Below are 18,455 nucleotides of genomic sequence, written 5' to 3' on the forward strand. Positions count from 1 at the left end.
GCCGATAGTGTTCTACAACTCAACAGCAAAGACTTGCGAGCCAAAGATGGTTGCACTCCTTAACAAGATACGGCAATCGTTCTCATGGTCGAGTAACCTTCCTTCCAATGCTCATATAATTAGAATGCTCTCATGAATGTGGAGGTCGTTCGTGCAAAGGCGGTGAGCTCTATGGTACTCCAACCATGGGAGCTATTCGCGCATGAAGTAATCGACAAGATTACTCACGGAATGTTGCTCGTTGCTGTAGGTACTTCATGTCCAGTAGTGATCTTGACGACTATTCAGGCGCTATGTAAAGTCCATCTGCTGCTGTGGTCGTGAAGATAATTCAGACTAATGAGCGAACTAGACAGCATACATGGTATCAAATGGGTTTTCCGTTCCTTGTTCATCTTAGTGTAAAGCATCCCTAATCATGTCCAGCTCACGTAGTTGACTGTAGTAAGTTCTGTAATACAACCGAAGCTCAGTTGCATCGAAGTCCGTCCTTCCTAGAATATTCACTGTATCATCCACGTCTAAGGCCGGGTTCATTGCACATTGTCATCGCCACATATATCCGATCACGACGCCTTAGTCGCTTCACTGTCTGACAGTGTTAAGGAAGTCTCCAACATCCCGTGCAGCAATCTGTGTATGCGGGTGCGCGGCGATCACAATCGAACGATGAGGCCATGCATGATGAGCAGTATGCTGCGTGGCTTTGTCTGAAGTTGAAGTTGGGCTGGGGGTTTTCAGACGCAACAGAGTGCAGAATCCACATTCACCTACAGTTGAGGCAACACGAATAATTCCATTATTCTTTTGATGCATCATGAATACGTTTTTACGTCCGACGAGCTTGGAAAGAGAGACACGGGATGTCGAAATGTATGGCAACGTCCGACATGCTGTAGCATGGAAATGAATACTACAGATCGACGAACATTTTTTCTTTCTTGCGCCTAGCTAGGTTAACGTTCTACGTGTGCAAAGCTCGAATGGAGGACAAGTTGTTCTGGAGCACAACAGCTGCCTAGCACATGGCACTGTTCCGAGGACGCAAGGTCGCCAAACGACCACGTGTTTTATACAGGGCGTGGAGACACATAAAAAGGCGTGCAGTTTTGGCCCAGCAGGTGGCATGGTGAAGGGACTCGATTCAGCAAGCACCGCGGAATGGGACCGAGTAACCGCATGGCGCTCTTGTCAAAGTATGTCCAGTAGCGGGCGCCCGTCTCGATTGATCATGATTCAGTAGCCATCGTTGGTACTCGCCCGTGTCGCGTTAGTGGACATCTCGTCACTCCCTTGCGTCACTTGTTTGTGAAGCGTTCGCGCCTTGTCACGCTGCTCTCCCTCAACCCCAGGCGCATCAGTACTTCGTGCACCGCGCAACGCCATTGTGCTTCTGCTTGGACATCAATACCGCGGACCCGAATCATCCAGGGGTATAGGCAGGCTAAAGAGCCTAGCGGCGCTGTGCCTGAGATAGGCGAAAGGCGCCACGAAATTGCAGCGGAAACGAACCACTACAAAGGCAGGCAGACGCCGAGGACCCTTTGCACTTGCGAGTCAGGTGCAGCACACAGCGCCGAACCAACTGCAACGGTGAATGTGTGCAAGACGCCATGGAAGACTGACGTTTCGACGCATTACACAGGTCGGGAAAGCAACATGGTCTCGGCTGCGACAAGCATGGTACGACGACAGCTGGGTGCCACATCGGGCGATTACGAACGTCTCCAGTCCACCGCGTTGGCAACAAAGCGCGCCGAGGATCAGTTCACGTTCATTGCAGCGGGAGCGAGAGTGGAGACGCTCGCAGCGCCGCGGTTTCTGGCGAGGAGGGATCGTGCTAGGGTTTCTGGCATGGCTGGCCGCCTCTGGGCTCGACGACGCCGGCGCGCTGCAAAAGCGTGTTACAGCCTACAGACGAAGGCAGGCCAACGGTTGCACGTATCCAAAAACACCCGACGCCTCTCAGCCGCGCCCGCACAGCCTCTACATCAGCAGGCGCTGCCCGTTCTGCGCAGCCGGTTTCACGTCGATTTCGCGTGTGATTCTTTGAAGCCGCGCTGTTGAACACCGTTCAAAGCGGGCGCCGACGGAGCATTGCATGATCCCTGCCGCCGATCTTCAAGTACAACCCCGACTCTTTACTCGCGCCTCCTATCCTCCAGCAGGACCACCAGGCGTCTCACCTGCCCGCTCGGCCCTCCTTCTCTTGCTCTCGCTCTCGACGACACGACCGCACGGCCCGACATGGCCTGCTGAAGAGTCGACACCAACTTGCACGGCACCAGCACGCAGAGCCTGCGCATTACCTCCCAAGATATCGTTCGTTCAGCAGCTGCCGGCTCCCAGTATCCAATCGTTTCACCGCGCCCACGAGGCCAGCCGCCAGCCGCCAGCCGCCGACGTGCTCCGCCGGTTCGCAGCACGCTGCTATTACTAAAAAAAAAACGCCGCAACTCTAACAACGCCAGTCCTCCACGCAAATACTCTGCGCGCAAGCTGAGGAGCTCGCCGCCACAATGCAGCATCAGCGCAGCCGCAGCGATGCGGGTGATGTCTCGTCGCCGCGCTCCAGCAGAGCTCCGAGCTTCAGCAGCGACCGGCCCTCGCTCGCTGGCTCAGTCACCTTCCAGATGCCCTCGAGCGTGCGTCCCGCGCCCGCCTACATCGCCGCCTCGGTCGCCTCCCAGATTGTCACCGACAACCACAATGCGCAGCTCCGCGAAGACACGGCCGTCTCCGTCAACGAAGAACCGGGCGCCGGCTTGTCCAATGCGCTCTTCAGCGAACAGGCGCTGTCCCTCCTTAATGCCTTCCTCGATCACCTGCTCTTTGCTTTCCTGTCCACGGCGCGCTCGCCGTCGCTGACTGCGATTCGGCCCGCCATAATCGACGTTTTGAAGCCGCGTTTAGCCCGGGAGGCTATGGCGACGGCTGATGAAGAGCTGGCAGGCCTGCTTGCCGGAGAAGATGACGAGGAGTTCCCGGCGCAGCAAAAAAATGAGGGCGAGCCATGGGACGTGGAGAAGGTTTGGAAGCGTACCCGCTTGCGCATCATGGTATACACGCGGCTGGGCGAATTAGAGGACGAAGACGAGGAACGATACGTCCAGCAAGAGCGCGGCCTCAGCATGGACGAGAGCGACGATGAGGAAGCCGGGCTTGTGTCGTGGGCCTCTGCTATATTCCTCACCTCGATCGTTGAGCACGTAGCCGAGCAGACACTGCTCATTTCGGGTCAAGCCGCTTTCACCAGGCTGTCTGCGAGAATGCGGAAGATGGCCCAGCAGTCCCCGGACAGCGAAGAGCAACAGCTGGAGCGACTTATCGTGGAAGATTTCGACGTTGAAAAGGTTGCCCTCAACTCAGCGCTTGGTAGACTCTGGAGAACCTGGAGGAAGCGTGTGCGGTCCCCCATTACGCCGCTTTCGCCGCGCGGCATACATAGCATGAGCAGCTACACAAGTCTCCACCGACGACACCTGAGCCATGACACCGACCACGGCTCAATGATCGACGGTGTCCCCGAAGTACCCGAATATAAACCCACAGAGACGGAGATCGCGGCCAACATTCCTCTTCCCATTGGTGATAACGACATCAGGGAGATAGAGGTCCCAGGTCTTGCGCGTACCTTTGAAGAGGATGAGAGTAGCGGCGCGGAGACTCCCGTCACACGTCCGCAGCGCCCAACTAGCGTCATTATGCTCGCGCCTGCCGAACTTCTGAGGAACAGAGTTGCCAAGGAGCGACCTCTGTCCGTCCCACCCCCGCAGAGAAAGTCTCTCGTTCTACCGGTATTTTCCGAGCAGGAATCAGAGGAGGAGGCGGATGACCTGCCATTTGAGACCCCTATGGAAGCTATGGAGCCAACGTCCGATGACGATTCTTACATTCACGATGAACGCCAGGAAGACATGCACCACGACAACGAAGAGAACGGTGACCACGAAGCGGATGCGGACATGGTGGCATTCGCAGCTTCAACTGGTATGGGTTTTGGCATGACTCCCCCCGGCGGTCCGATTCGTACAGAGAAGAAGAGCACCCTCGGCAAGGAAGAAGATTCGGCGGATACCCCAACACAATCGAATTACAATGGAGATTCCCGCGTTTTTGTATCGAAACGCATGTCTCTCGAGAAAACAGGACCGCCTGGCATTGTACGTACCTACTCGACCCGAAGCTCGAGCTTGAGAAGTCAAAACAGGAGTCAGCCAAACTCCCCTGGTATGACTCCCAATATGGAGGCAAGATCATTTCTCGAGGATGATAATTCGGAGGACGATACCCCTGGACCAGAAGCTATTGGAGTTGCACACACCTCGAACATTCCGATACCTTCACCCTCCCCTTCGGCCGAAGTCAACGGTGCCGAGAAGGCGCTCGGTCACGCCAAACATCCTTCGCATGGAGGATACGTGGAGGTTCTCCCACGCCAAATTGCCCCTACTGCCATTCACGTTCGTAGCACTCCTACACCAGACGGGACTCGGGGACCGTCAGAGATACCCGATGCCCGTAAAGAGGTTCAACGAAGGGATGTACCGCAACCCTACGTACACGTGCCCCAGCCGCGACCGCGTGAGTTCACCCCACCAGGAACGCGATTGTCGTCGCTCCAGGAGACCGAAGCGTGGCAATCAAAACAGCAGCAGCATCAACCAAGTATACCAGTGAAATCTGCGCGCAGGGGGAGCCCTTCTGAAGGCAGTGGTCGTTACACATCGCCACAGCGTGCTCGCGAGCCTATCGTTGCCGTCGCTGAGCGGCCCGCTCACCTCAAATCAATCGAAGGCTCGCCACGTTCTCGATCTGGACCGACTGACGGACCTGCCGATACCAAAACCTCGCTCAAGCGCGTTTCCTCCTCCTCTTCCTCAACTGCTGGTCGATCCGTTGGGACATCCATCCTTCATAGCGGACGTGAATCAAGTACCAGTCTCGATGGCCGTCCACGCGGTCTCAGCGGTCGCATGTCAGAGGAGGACCGACAGCGAGAGTTCGATTCGTTGGTCAGAAGTGACGAGACCGTGAAGGTAACTCTCACTCCTCAAAACATGCGTGACATGGATGTGAGTTGCCTGTATGCTTTTTGCAAGTACGAAATACTAATAGAAACAGGAAGCAGCTGTCGTGCGGCGTGAATCGCCCAAGCCTTCCCCCAAACCGGCCAAATCCTCGGTCACTGTGTACCCACGTGTCAATGCAGACAAGGACAGCCAATTTGGATCCCAGCACCTTCCAACTCGGACATCGCCGCGAAGTAATGGACCCACTCCTTCGTCAAGCAGCAAGGGATCCATGAAGAAGCCATTGGCAAGGGAACCGCAAGTCAGAGGGGATTCCATGCGTGATTTCGCCGACTTCATCCGTTCCACTGGACCAGCACCCGGTGATGAGAAGCCTGTACAGCGATTTGCGCTCAGTGGGACTGGTGCTAAGCCGAACAATGGCTCTTCTTCCTCAATCGGCGGACTTGGCAGGAAACTGTCAACACGTCAGACTTCTTCCCATTCTCATTCCAGTTCCCTTGCTGGGGATGGCCCTTCCGCAAAACCTCGCATACACATGGAGCCTCGCAGTCCCGCCGGTCAACGCAGCGGCAACGATGACTTGATTGACTTCATCCGCCAAGGTCCCCCGAATTCGAATAACGGCCAGCCTAGAATCCCCCGTTCGGTCGCCCCATTTCGAACGACTGTAGACTCTGATCAATTCGACCACATGCTAGACAACGGCAACGTTGAGTCGGCATATGGCTCGCAAGTTTCCACTGTTTCCAAACAGTCTTCGCAGACTTCAAACTCAAAAACCGGCCTGATTCCGAAGCAGAGTGTGACCCAGCCTGCGTACTCCAATACTCCGCAACAATTATCAGGCAGCATGTCGAATGTTGAGCCCCAGATCACGCGCACTCGCCGTCGTATTAAGGACCCCTACGCTATTGATTCTGATGATGAAGATGATGATCTCTTGACGGCCCTCCCCACATCCAACAAGCCCGTTCACAGAGAAGAGAGCATGATGGACTTCCTTAACAGCATGGAACCTACATCCAATAGTCCACCACAAGCCTTCATGCTCAGCCCAGAAACCATAGCCGCAGCAAAAGCCCGCGCAGCCGCTGGCAAGGGTGGTGCTAATGGGCATTCTCACACCAACAGCTTGACTTCGTCGATTTCCGCGCCCAGGAACGGGACGAACAGCCGTGCAGGCCCTTCACAGGCCCATATTTCGACTTCTGTTGCCTCGAATCCCCCTCGAGGTGGCTACAAGCCCAAACTCCAAGCCCGTGGCGCGGCTAGTGAACCTCGCGCTGGTCGGTCTGCTACCAATGATCTTGCTGATTTCCTTCGTAACTCAGGACCTCCTGAGCCTCCGGCCCCCGCTCCGGGTGCGACAATCAGGAGGGAAGAGAGTAAGCCCAGCAAAGCCAAATTCTGGCGTAAGAAGACCTATCCCGACATGCCTTGATCTCGGCACCTAAATCTGTTTCATTGACTTTTACGAACTGCCATTTGATCGATACCAATGCTTTCTTCGACTCATCATATGCTTTATACTTCTAGAAACCCTTCTTAATGGATGGATTGGGGGACTATTGTTATGCTCTGGCTTTTGAGCCTCGATTTGTTGATGGAATATTCCTTGCGGATGCGATATACACCTGACTCACCGGTCCATTCTGCTTCTTCGATATCAGGGTATTGAGGAGGACTTCACCGTGGGGTTTGTCCGTTGCGTGTGTGCAGGCAACGATCTGCATATAACGCGAGGAATGTTCTCATTGTTGTATGTAGATGAATGAACAATTGTCTCGACTATACGTCTCTTATTCTAAGAGCGTGATGCTTCTCACATCCTAAGAGAATATTCGAGACATCGGACCGACAGCCAATGTGGTTAGGCTAATTCAACGGGTGTCTAGCCTCGGTCCGGTAAGCTTGCCTGCCAACGTGCGGAACAGCCGTTTAGTCCCTCAGTCAGCTTACATCTACTTCGATTATCTGTCCCGCCATAGGAACAAACTATTCATATTCACACCATGGCTTTGCGAGACGTATCCACGCTCGCCCTTAAAGATGCCCCGCCTCTAACTTACAATCACACTCCAGATAACATCGCCGCCCTCATCCAGGACATCCAGAATGCCTCACCGTCCACGGCCTACTCCACGAACACTGCAGACCTCACTCCCACATCCTCTACAAGCCACTCATATGCACCGCCTGAGCAGATATCGAAAGCTGTATTCTACCCCAAGACTACAGAAGATACGTCCGTCATTCTGAAAGCATGCCATAGGAGGAGAATAGCGGTAACGGCGTATTCGGGCGGGACGAGCTTGCCGGGTGCACTGACGAACAGTCGGGGCGGAGTTTGTGTGCACTTTGGAGGCATGGACAAGGTTATAGGTGTGAGTGAGGGGGATTTGGATGTAAGAGTGCAGCCCGGGATTGGGTGGGTGGAGTTGAACGAGTAAGTTGGAGGATATTTTCTCTTGAAACATGCGAGCATGAAGAAGGAACTTTTTTGAAGAACAAGGTGATTAACTTGGCTAATTCTTGACGATGTGCAGGTATCTTGCACCGAAAGGACTGTTCTTTCCTGTAGACCCAGCGCCTGGTGCAAAGATCGGCGGGATGGTGGGTTTCCAGAAAGTGACTGCAAAAGTACAAGAATCCTAGCTGATATGCCGACAGGTTGCAATGTCATGCTCAGGCACGAATGCATACCGCTACGGCACGATGAAAGAGTGGGTCATCTCCCTGACGGTCGTACTCAGCGACGGTACCATTGTCACCACGCGCAGACGCCCGCGGAAATCCTCCGCTGGCTATGACCTCACGCACCTCATTATCGGCTCTGAAGGTACACTTGCCCTTGTTACAGAAGCCGTGCTAAAGATTACTCCTCTGCCCCAGAATTTGCACGTTGGTAAAGCGACTTTTCCGAGCTTACAACAAGGCGTCAGCTCCGTCAAGCAGATCTTGCAAAGCGGAAATCTACTCGAAGCCATTGAGCTCGCCGACAAGCCTTCCATTGTATCCATCAACCATTCCAAGCTGGCAAAAGAGCACCTCGAAGAAACGCCCACGCTGTTCGTGAAATTCGCTGGTTCTAAGGAAACAGTCTCCTCGCAGATAGCGTTCGTGATGAAAACATGCAAAGAAAATGGTGGACTAGCCTTCGAAGCGTCGAGCGACAAGCAGAGGATAGACGTCATCTGGGGTGCCCGAAAATGCCTCGGCAACGCCCTGGTCACGATGAAGAAAATTCCCACGGACCTATTCATCAGCACGGATGCGGCAGTGCCGATCAGCGCTATGGCTACGCTCATTGAGGAGACGAACGAGATCATTGCAAAGAGACCTTACGATACGTCGAAATGGTTTTGTGCGAATGTTGGACATGTTGGAGACGGCAATGTACATACGGCTATTGTATGCCCGGTTGAGGATAAAGAGAAAGCGGAGCAAGTGCTTGTGGAAGTGCAGAGGCTGGCGTTGACATTGGAGGGCACTATAACAGGAGAACATGGGGTGGGTCTGAAGCTGAGAGATATGCTGGTTGAGGAAGTGGGTGAGGCTGGTGTTGGAGTCATGCGAGCGGTGAAGAGAGCGTTGGATCCCAGGGGCATCTTGAACCCTGACAAAGTGTTCAGGCTGGAGGCGGAGAAGGGCACGATAGGGGGAAGGTTGGAGAAGTTGTAGGATATCGGTGCACCATTTGACCCCGGAGGGTCTGAAGATTACCGGGTTGAATTGAGAACAATTTCATGAAGTTTGGGTAAGTCTGAATAACGAAATCGCATTTAATGACCCAAACGATTCGCGAGGAAAGCCAGTGAAATGAGCTTCGTGTGTGCTCGGAGTGATGCTACAGGATTACGGTTGCTAGCGCGGAAATATAAGCGATCCTTCGAAGCCGCTGCGACCATCAATCCACCTCCAACTTTCCAAATGTCAGGCTGACTTTCATCGTGCCTATCTCATTCGTAAATATCGCAAGTGCTTCTTCTGTCCCTCCGACAGAATCGAAGATGCCGTCGCAACAGTTATTTGTGCGATTTGTGTTCATCACGTTACTGCTTTCGTGGACGTCGAGCACATCGTTCTTGCCTACTTCGCATCGGAGATCACTTCACGAGAAGCTCTTGGAAACACGACGCAATCCGAAGCTGCTCCAACGCGAGGTCTACCATAACCCGCATCATGATGCTGTGCAGGCACACCTTTCGGATCCTGGATTGACAAAGCTATTGACTACCAACGCTAAGAAGACTGCAGTCCTTGAAGTTGCACGCGTCGATGTCTTTGGCCTCCCTTTCTACATGGCAAACTTTGCCTTTGGCACTCCACCCCAGCCATTTGCGATGTTGATCGATCTGGGGTATGGCGGCGCGGTGGTGCGGTCCGTCGATTGTCCAACACACCACCACCTCAACGACTGCGGTCAACGTGTGTTCGCATACAATCATTCGGTTTCGTCCACGTCGAACGATATGGGCCTGAGGTTTAGCGTGGGTTTAGGTGGCCAGACAGCCCAAGGCAGCTTGTTCGGCGACACCATGCACATCGTGTCGCTTCAGGTGCAAAATGCGACTCTCGGAGCCATAGATGTCTTTTATGGTGAAAACTTGTTGCTAGAGATTCTGGCGGAGTTCTGCGATGGGTAAGTTGTTCCGAATGCTTGGCGCGCTGCGCTCTTGCCTAAATTACTTACTGAATATAATCTGTATCACACAGTGCTATTGGACTTGCTCGACCGAACCAGACATCTTCTTCGTATTACGATGTTCAATCACGCCCGAACGTTCTGTACGAATTAAGGGAAAGTGGAGTGCTAGCTCGCGATGTAATGACGTTGAGTCTGCCAAAACGCAACAATGATAGAGGAAGCCTCACACTCGGCGAAGAGCCACCGCCAGCGAAATATCGCATTGCACTGAGCGAAGCGTCTGAGATAGGCGAGGGCTGGATCGTTGACCTCGGTGGTATCTATTTCAATGGTACTACCATTCCTTTGAATATCTCTTATACCGCTTCCGCTGCCATCACTCTCGAACCGGCCTTCGCGATTGCTCTTCCCAATGAGATAGTCCATACGATCTTCGACTACCTCGGGGCGCACTCCTCGGAAGATGGGGAAGGTGGCATCATAGATTGCAAGTTGCGCGAAAGTTTGCCGGACTTGACACTCACTTTAGGCGGCCAGACGGTCACATTTCCATGGTGGCAGTACACTGGAGTGTGGTGGTACGATGGGAGGCCATATTGCCTGGTGGAGATACAGCCTACTTGGGGCGATGAAGGAGGCGCAGTTCTGGGATTGCCGCTGCTGAGGAACTTTGATCTATCGTTTGATATGGACCGCAATGAGATTGGATGTGAGTTTCTGCTATTGATTTTGACCAGCCATGAAACTAATATAGCGGCAGTGATTGAGTCTTGAGATTGCGGGCGCCTTGCCATTGACACCTCGGCAGCAAGTAGTCGGATTCAGCAGCGGATACAGACCGAGTCAAACCCCTTCTAAACTTCTGTATATGTATTTTTCAATGTAGAATACTGATAAAGGACATCACTAGATGACTCTATACTGTGCGGAGCTGCAATGCTCAACACTTTGCCGGTGATCATTCCTTCTTTAGTGCTTGATAGCCCCTTTACTCCTTCAGTTCAGCAGTCCATTTGCTCAGCATCTCAGCAGTGATATTACTGCCACCACAGACGACGAACACCACCTTGCTCTTTTCCGTCAGGTTAGGAAGATACTTCTTCAACCTACCGCCGTAGCACAGAGCCATGCTTACACCACAAGCAGCCTCGACCATAATCCGCTCATCGTCCGCGAACCTCACACAACCTTCCTTCGCGGCGTGATCTGGAAGCACAACGCTCGTGACGTTTGGCCGTTGACCGTATTCAAAAGCTTGTGGCGCAACCGTCCTCGCACCCAAAGTTGTCGCAATGCTCGTAATTCCCGGTAATGTCGACAGCTCGCCCTTATCGAGCGACAAAGCAAGAGAATGTGCACCTTCAGTCTCAACCGCCAACACAGGGACATTCTCGAGTCCAGCCCTCTCCAAGCCCTGCACGATACCGCAAAAAAGACCGCCCCCGCCAACACTACACACAATTGCATCCGGCGGGCCATCCTGATTCATCTGCGCAAGTGTTTCCCCCACCAGCGTAGCATGACCTTCCCAAATCTCCGAGGCATCGAACGGTGGAACATACACCGGAATCTCCCCCGCCTCTTTCGCCCGCGGGATGACTGTTTCTCGCAGGTACTGATCGCATTCATACCAGGATGCACCCTCCTGCAGGACCTCCGTAGCTCCCGCAGCGCGCATTTTGTCCATGGTGTACGCCGAGGTCGTCATCGGCACGACGATAGTCGCCGCGGCGCCCAACGTGACGGCGGCATGAACGCATGCCAGACCCGCATTGCCGCCACTCGAGCTGTAGAAGTGCGTGAGGTGTCGATCTTCTGCATTGGCAGATGCCAGGTGGCTACGCAGGAAGTTTCCTATGCCGCGCGACTTGAAGGAGCCAGATGGCTGGAGGTTTTCCAGTTTGAGGTACACTTGGCACCCTGCGTGCTTGGACAGCAGGGTCGAGCGGTTCAGGGGTGTCTCTCTCCACGGGCAGGGTAGCGCGGGGGATTGCTGTAATGAAGTCATGATATCGTGTGGTTTGAGTCCAAATGGTCCGAATGGGAAGATAAGAGAATTTGATGTGAAGGGCGCCCTTCTGTTATTGTGTCCTGCTAATGCGCGCTAAGCCAAGAAAATCATTTAAACATATCTCTGGGGAAACTTCCGCGCCCTTTGGTTATGTATGACCGCCTTCCATGCCGATTTCCACTGTTTGGTGGTTATTTGAGGGAGACACGTAAAAGCGAAGTCGGCAGTGGCGGCAGCGGCGGATGGTGCGGGTGTAGGCTGATTACACGTGGATTAGTAAGCCCACCGGAGCAGAGCAGACGTGCAAGGCGTCGACCATAGTTTATAGTAGTTTTCCCTGTTTTAAAGAACAAGTTCAGACGTCCAACATCTACATGGCGCAGAATACCATAGGTAAGACCGAAGTGCTCCAAAATCGCTGCGCGGAGAAATTGATAACAGGCCATTGACCTCAGGCGGCTACATGCTGACAATGTGAAGTCCAACGTCAACTAACTTACAGTGTCTCTTTAATGCTACTGGGCGATTTCGATATTCCACTACTCTACAGGGTCACACTTCGTAGTTCGTTTCCATATTCAATGCTCGTAGCTACCACCTTCTCCGAATCAAAAATCACCTTCTTGACTCGGAAGTAATTCTCCAAGATAAGCAGCTTGATTGCGCAATCCATATCTTACGATCCGGGAAACGTGTCTTTCTCGCTGCTTTTGATGGTTGTTACAAATTATCTGCAAGATCACAACTACAGCGTCCGAGGGTGGCGCAAGATAACTGGACTATCAATATCGGATATCAACGAACTCGAACGAATATTCCTCAAAGCCATCAACTGAAACTTATTTGTTCCTTAATTCCTGTGGGAGAGATGGACGGATGTGGTTTTGGGCTCTATTTATGCCCTAGACAGCAATTTTACTTTGGAAAATCCAATTTCCAGTAAATGGAAGGCAGCCGTTGGATCACTCACACCAGATCTGGCGATCACAAGTGCCGAAGTGAACGATCGGGAACAGAAGCAATCACCATGGACGCTGCAGCCTAGAATCACTTTTGACAGCGAATTGGGAAGGCTGAGCTCTCTATTCAGACCGCTAATAGGGCCTTCAAGCTCACCGCGATCCGATCTCTCTGAGCTTGCTACCCCTTTTTCCGGGCTCACAGTAGAGTCTGTTGAGGCCTTTGCTACCTACCAGACTGCTCATTATAGCTACACCTCGACCAGCGTCGCTACCTATGTCACGGCTCCTGTGATTTGCACAACTCGTTGGAACCCCGGAGTATAACAATCGTCTTTCCGCATTAGCATCCTTTCTAGCATACCTCTCCAGCGCTCTGGCCTTCATTCAGGATCACACTACGAAATATCCTGACGTCAAACTGGCAAATATTCTAAGCAATCGCAGAGAAATTGAAATCACCTCGAGCTATGCTTAAGATCTGTGGAGAGTATATATCGCGGATTTTAGTCTTCCTCGGAATTTCTTGTTGGAAAATAGTCAGATAGAAGGCCCTACCGCAAGAACACCGCGATACTGTGCTCCAGAGGTGTTCCATTACGAGCGACGAGGTCGTGCGGCGGACATCATTTCAATGGTCTGCGTCTTCACGGAAATCTTGACAGTCTACGCTGGCTATGGCCTAGAACATCTCAGATATCAATTTCGTGTTGACAGCGGTACCGATCACTACCATTTCAACATAGAATGCATGCGCAGTTGGATTAAGAGCAAATTATCCGACGCAGTCCCACTTGCATCAGAGAAAGAGGCCTCGTTAGGATGCTTTCACAAGATTATGGAAGAAACACCCCTGCAAAGGCCGACGGCTGCGTCATTGAAAACGTATTTCCAATTCCCGCTGCTTCCCCCCTCGTTCCGATCCAAGGTTGAATAATGCTGTAATATCGGCCCAGAGCCTTACATCGTTGGATAACCTCGTGAAACATTTGCAATCACTGTTGCGATAAAACAGTCGGCTCTCTTTTTAGCCAGCCCTGATTGATGAGCAGGGCCCGGACTACTTCCCACCGAAGCATACAGATTTCTATCGCGATTAAACCCGGCCGATACAGACGTTTCCCTGGGTGCATTCTGGTGTGCGCAGGTCTCGGGGGTGCTAGCGATCCGTTGATGTAACCGTGTTGGAACCATCGCGGTCCCGTGCGAAGCACGTGTGGTGGCGTAGAGATACCGGGATTGAAGAACGAGAGCCGGAAGACCTACGAGACGGTGCGGCTTAGATATGGCAGTGCGAAGAACTTCGCGACAGAATGAAGATCTAGTGTATTCATTTCCACCTTGCCCAGAACTTCGATGAGAGTTCTCTTGAGAGGTCTCAGCTTACCTGGGCGTGGCTTGCCTGAGACGACTGCGAGGTGGAATGCAGGAAAGTAAAGGAGACCAACTTCAAGTTCCAGGAGCTCTCCATCTTGTTTGTATCAAAATTGCGAAAAGTGAGTTTGGAAACTTATGATGAGGACGCCGCGAAATCATCGGAAAGTCGTGTCATATAAGCCCACCTTATTTCCAGGCCGAAGTCAGAAAAGTTAAAGGGGTTATTAGAAATAGAGAGAGTATCAACTAGCAGTGCCAATGCTAGTTACCTGGAGCGAGAAGTAGAACAAAGTGGACGCAGGAAAGAGCACATGAGTTGAAAAAGAATCAGCCGACGAGCTTTCAAGCCTGTTATTCTATTGTGCCGTACAACAAATTGCGCAAGAATGAAGAAGACTAACTCTTACTAGAAGCTTACATGAAAAAATAGACTTCAGTATAATGAAATGCAACTGACCTAGGTCCATTATGCGCTTCCACCTGAGGACGAATCCACACACAACCACGGTACAAACGCAAGATGCCAACCCACAGTAGATACCAGGCAAACCTAGCAAACCCATCCCTCCGGACCGACCCCCCACCAATCCTCTCCTGACCTGCTGTCACGATTGCTCGATCACCATTCCCGGCGCCAGCATCACGGCCAACGGCACGGTTGCCATACCCGAAAACCTTAAACCTACAGTACATAAGCAGACCAGCGCAGTGACATGACTCGTCCGTTCGAGCTCTGCGCGCGTCTGCGCGTGGAAGGTGGCGCGACTTGAACAGACTTCGACTTCCGCATCCGTGCCTAGCCGAGAGTTACTCGGGGGTACTCTTGAAAGTTAATCGGCTCCAGGCCCGTTCGCATCCAGATTGTCACAAGGAATCCGGGGTTGACGTGTAGCGAAGTGACTATGGCAGGGTTGACGGCGCGCTGTCACATGCACTGAGTTTGCAGCAATGCATGCGTTGCAATTGGGAAACCGAGTCGGAAAGTGGCGCTGGGGAAAATCGGCATCGTTTGTTGAAGAGAAGCGCCGAAGAAAAGTCGAGCGAAGACAAAGTGTCGGATGAGCACCCAAATCGGGTAGCAGATCTCGGTGCTGCGCGTTGAAACGGAAAATCAATTGCAAAAGCATGTGAGCTCGTCTGGACACCTGCTCGAGCGGTTGCACGTGACTTCATCGAATTCTGGCATACAGACAGAATAATGCCAAAGTCCATCCAGCCTCACGCACGCACTCCAAAAGAGTCGTTCTAGACCTTCCCGCTAGGTCATCAGATCTCCATAGAAACAATACTCGCACCTCAGTCGTTTGAAACCTAGCACAGTACAAGCAATGCCCTTGCACTTCTGCGGACAAGAGGATGTTCTGAGGATAGAGTATATGCGCAGCAGCGCACGCCCTGCAGGTTTGAAGCTGTCTAAATGCCATTCCAGGTGAACTGTGAGTTATGTTTGTTGGGAGGTTCCAGACCTGGACGTAAATGTGCAGTCACTGTTTGACGCTCGCCACGGTATCCCTGGCATATCGAGGAAACAGTAAAGCGGTGTGTTTACATTCATGCTTACGCGTCGCCGAGTTGATGCAGAAGCTGTGAGAGCGATGCGCAAAGTGCGTTGTTCTTTACCCTGCCTAATTCCTGATACCAAATCCTTAACTGGTGATAACCCTGTTCGTAGTCCAGTCTTCACAATCCGCAACAAGACATGTGCTGAACTATTCAATATTGATGGGTATTTCAAAGTTATGATATCCTGAGAAAGATTAACACTCTTCCTCTTACATGTGGCGTCCCCGCGCCTGCCTAATGCGTAGCTTTCTTCCTTGTGTTCAAATATACATTCCCCAAGATAGAGTGGAATCCAAGTCTCCCATCCGGTAATAAGCCCGTGTAGCCCGGAAGTGGCAGCATACATCTACGCCGGGTCTGTAGCCTCGGAGGCAATATGCAAGATGTCTGGGACAGACAAAATTCGTTCCAAAAACACAACGCCGGTACCACAAGCGGTACAGGTAGATGCAAAGAGTTTCATGCAAGATGAAATAGTCGAGGCTGAACGGCGGTAGTTACGCTGCTGAAAGACGTCGTCGGGCCCCAAAACACCAGGACTCCGTGCAGGTGTATGTGCGTCGACAACGGAATGTAATGAAAATCGTCATGGCGTCGAAACAAAGCGGATGGAAAGCTCAAGTGTTGCTGATAATGACGCGTGCGCCTTCTTTTCCAAGTACGCCCCTCTCTTTCGCCTTGGGGCTCCTATCACGGCCCTTCTTGCGACTGAGGAAGCCAAGCATGCCTGATGGCCTTTCAGCATTAGGGTTCTGTATGAGCAAAGAGCTCTGATTAGCCATATCGGACCACGAGCCGGTCTCGTTGAGAACTACCTGTACGCCGCCGCCCATGCTGGTACTACGCTGAGGTCCTCCACGGCGGTTGTTCATCGGACGCGAATAGGAGACTGGTTGTCCATCGGTCGGAAAGTAATCGGCATTTTCTCCGCGCTGGGAAGTCGGCGAACCGGAAGCTTGCTGTTGACTTAGGGCAGCTGCTGCGAGAGGTGGACTGCCATTAGGCGAGTGTGTTGTCGAGCGAGTGTTGATAGATCGAGTAGGTCGCAGATCCCTATCCCCTTCCTGCTGTTGGCGGTTCCATGGGTCTTGATGCGATGTTGATGAGGTGGGAGTGTTTTCGCTGTTGCTATTGTTGCTAACGCGAGATACATTGAGTGGATCCACGGGGTCTCCGACCCCAATGGCAGCGGGACGCTGATCTGGGACCGTTGTGTAGTTGAAGGGTTCAAAGAGAGTTTCAATCATCTTGTGCAATTCCTCCGCACGGATCTCGGCGTCTGTCGCGTCGTCTTTCAAAGCCTCGCGAGGCTTCTGTCTTCGAGCTCTGGCTTCCAGAGGCGCTTCCTCTAGTAGTAATTCTTCCAAATCGTAAGTGGCATCGAAGTTTGTCTTATCACTTGACGGACGGAAGACTGGCTCAATTTCCTTTCTCTCCAGAGCTCCGAAATCGAGCGGACGGAAGAATGGACTGTCCATGAATGTGTCAAATCCGATAGCGCCAATGCGCTTCGAGCGATCCTTTTCCAGTAGCGAGCTTATGGCATGCAGGCAAGGCATCGACACGGGAGGGTTCGTAACGGGATAGGTAGGCTCGCCCTTCGAAATTTTCGCAGCGAGCGAGTCATGACTGCTTGCTTCAAATGGTCGCTGTCATCGTCAGAGGTGCCTCAGAAAGGAGCTTGTTCACCCACCTTGTTGTAGATGCACTCGTAGAATAATACGCCCAGAGACCACCAATCCACTTCACACGAATAGCCCTTGCCTTCATAGACCTCCGGTGCCAGGTAGGCAAGAGTACCGGATTTACTTGTCAGGGGTTTGTGAGGCGTGAAATCGGACGCCACGTTCTATGAAGTGTCAGCTGTGTTGCGTCGTTCAGGGGATGAGCGGTGACCCACAAAGTCAGCGAGATGCACATGGCCTTCAGAGTCCAGCAGTACGTTGTCGGGCTTGATATCCCTGTGCACGATGCCTTGTGTGTGTATATATCGCACAGCGCAGCCGAGCTCGGATATCCAGAACCGCACGGCGTCTTCCGTGAACGTCTTCCGTGAGATGTGGAATCGAAGATCGCCGCCATTCATCAAATCAACGACGATGTACCTGCCGCGTTGTCAGCTAGGCGACCATGGATCCACGGGTGTGCCAACGTACAGGTATTCAATGTCCTGGAAACTGTATCGCAGGTTGCAGAGGAAGGGGTGGTTGAGGTGCTCGAGCATGCGTCGCTCGCGAATGATGTTGCGTACACTTTCGGAGCGTACAACTGTGACACAGCGTCAGCATCGAGTTCCCCGTCGGGTCGTGGTGCCGCGGTGCGCGGGGGTGGGAGCACTCACTCTCATCTTTCCTGATGTACTTGAGAGCAAAGGTGAGGCCGGTGTCCTTCCGCTCGACGATGCGGACCTTGCCAAAGGCTCCCTTGCCGACCACGCGCAGCAGGCGGAAATGGTTGAGGTTGACTGCTCCAGACAGTTAGCGGTGTTGTGCAGGGCGAGCATTGTCTGGCCGCGAGGGCAGGGCGACGAACCTTGGTCGGTGAAGACGACGGGCTTTCCATTGCTCTGACCCATCGCGAGCTACAAAGGCAGTGGCCTCCCGATTACCTGGACGGCAGCAAAGGCATCAGCGGGGGGTGGGCGAGGTGACAGGGCGCAGGCGGGCTAGCGAGCGGTGATGCGGGGACAAAGGTGCTCAAGAGGCAGCCTGGCGGGCAGTGGACCAGAATGGGCAGCGGGCAGCGAGGGCAAGTATATTGCGTGGTAGAGGCAGGCTCTTGGCCGGTGGAGTCGCACAGAGGGCCCTGAAAGGAGAGGCCCAGGAGTTTTGACGGCCGCACTGGTCGTGGCCGGGGCGCTG

The 18,455-nt window shown here is 53.0% G+C and overlaps 5 protein-coding genes across 5 annotated transcripts; 2 read left to right on the forward strand and 3 right to left on the reverse strand.

Annotated features, from left to right (window-relative positions):
• Positions 1–2,519: 2,519 nt before the first annotated feature.
• CC84DRAFT_1223652 (uncharacterized protein) lies at positions 2,520–8,717 on the forward strand (the record flags this gene model as incomplete). Its single annotated transcript, XM_018183510.1, has 5 exons — positions 2,520–5,075; positions 5,125–6,421; positions 7,119–7,482; positions 7,583–7,649; positions 7,707–8,717. 5 exons carry the CDS (start codon positions 2,520–2,522, stop codon positions 8,715–8,717), a joined length of 5,295 nt encoding a protein of 1,764 aa, XP_018029021.1.
• Positions 8,718–8,955: 238 nt separating this feature from the next.
• CC84DRAFT_1170019 (acid protease) lies at positions 8,956–10,550 on the forward strand. The gene is made up of 3 exons (XM_018179813.1): positions 8,956–9,678; positions 9,753–10,393; positions 10,445–10,550. The coding sequence occupies exons 1-3, from the start codon at positions 9,047–9,049 to the stop codon at positions 10,456–10,458; spliced, it is 1,287 nt and encodes a 428-aa protein (XP_018029022.1). The 5' UTR covers positions 8,956–9,046; the 3' UTR covers positions 10,459–10,550.
• Positions 10,551–11,899, reverse strand: CC84DRAFT_1170020 (tryptophan synthase beta subunit-like PLP-dependent enzyme). The gene has a single exon (XM_018179814.1). The coding sequence runs from the start codon at positions 11,690–11,692 to the stop codon at positions 10,673–10,675; it is 1,020 nt and encodes a 339-aa protein (XP_018029023.1). The 5' UTR covers positions 11,693–11,899; the 3' UTR covers positions 10,551–10,672.
• A 3,458-nt stretch (positions 11,900–15,357) lies between these two features.
• Positions 15,358–16,075, reverse strand: CC84DRAFT_429343 (uncharacterized protein). Its single transcript, XM_018186203.1, has one exon. It carries the CDS (start codon positions 15,938–15,940, stop codon positions 15,473–15,475), a length of 468 nt encoding a protein of 155 aa, XP_018029024.1. The 5' UTR covers positions 15,941–16,075; the 3' UTR covers positions 15,358–15,472.
• Positions 16,076–16,211: 136 nt separating this feature from the next.
• CC84DRAFT_1182054 (kinase-like protein) lies at positions 16,212–18,169 on the reverse strand (the record flags this gene model as incomplete). The annotated part of the gene is made up of 6 exons (XM_018180594.1): positions 16,212–17,243; positions 17,288–17,443; positions 17,495–17,699; positions 17,751–17,862; positions 17,936–18,058; positions 18,127–18,169. 6 exons carry the CDS (start codon positions 18,167–18,169, stop codon positions 16,212–16,214), a joined length of 1,671 nt encoding a protein of 556 aa, XP_018029025.1.
• Between the last annotated feature and the right edge of the window lie 286 nt (positions 18,170–18,455).

This window comes from Paraphaeosphaeria sporulosa (assembly GCF_001642045.1).
Source record: "Paraphaeosphaeria sporulosa strain AP3s5-JAC2a unplaced genomic scaffold CC84scaffold_18, whole genome shotgun sequence".
NCBI classification, from domain to species: domain Eukaryota; kingdom Fungi; phylum Ascomycota; class Dothideomycetes; order Pleosporales; family Didymosphaeriaceae; genus Paraphaeosphaeria; species Paraphaeosphaeria sporulosa.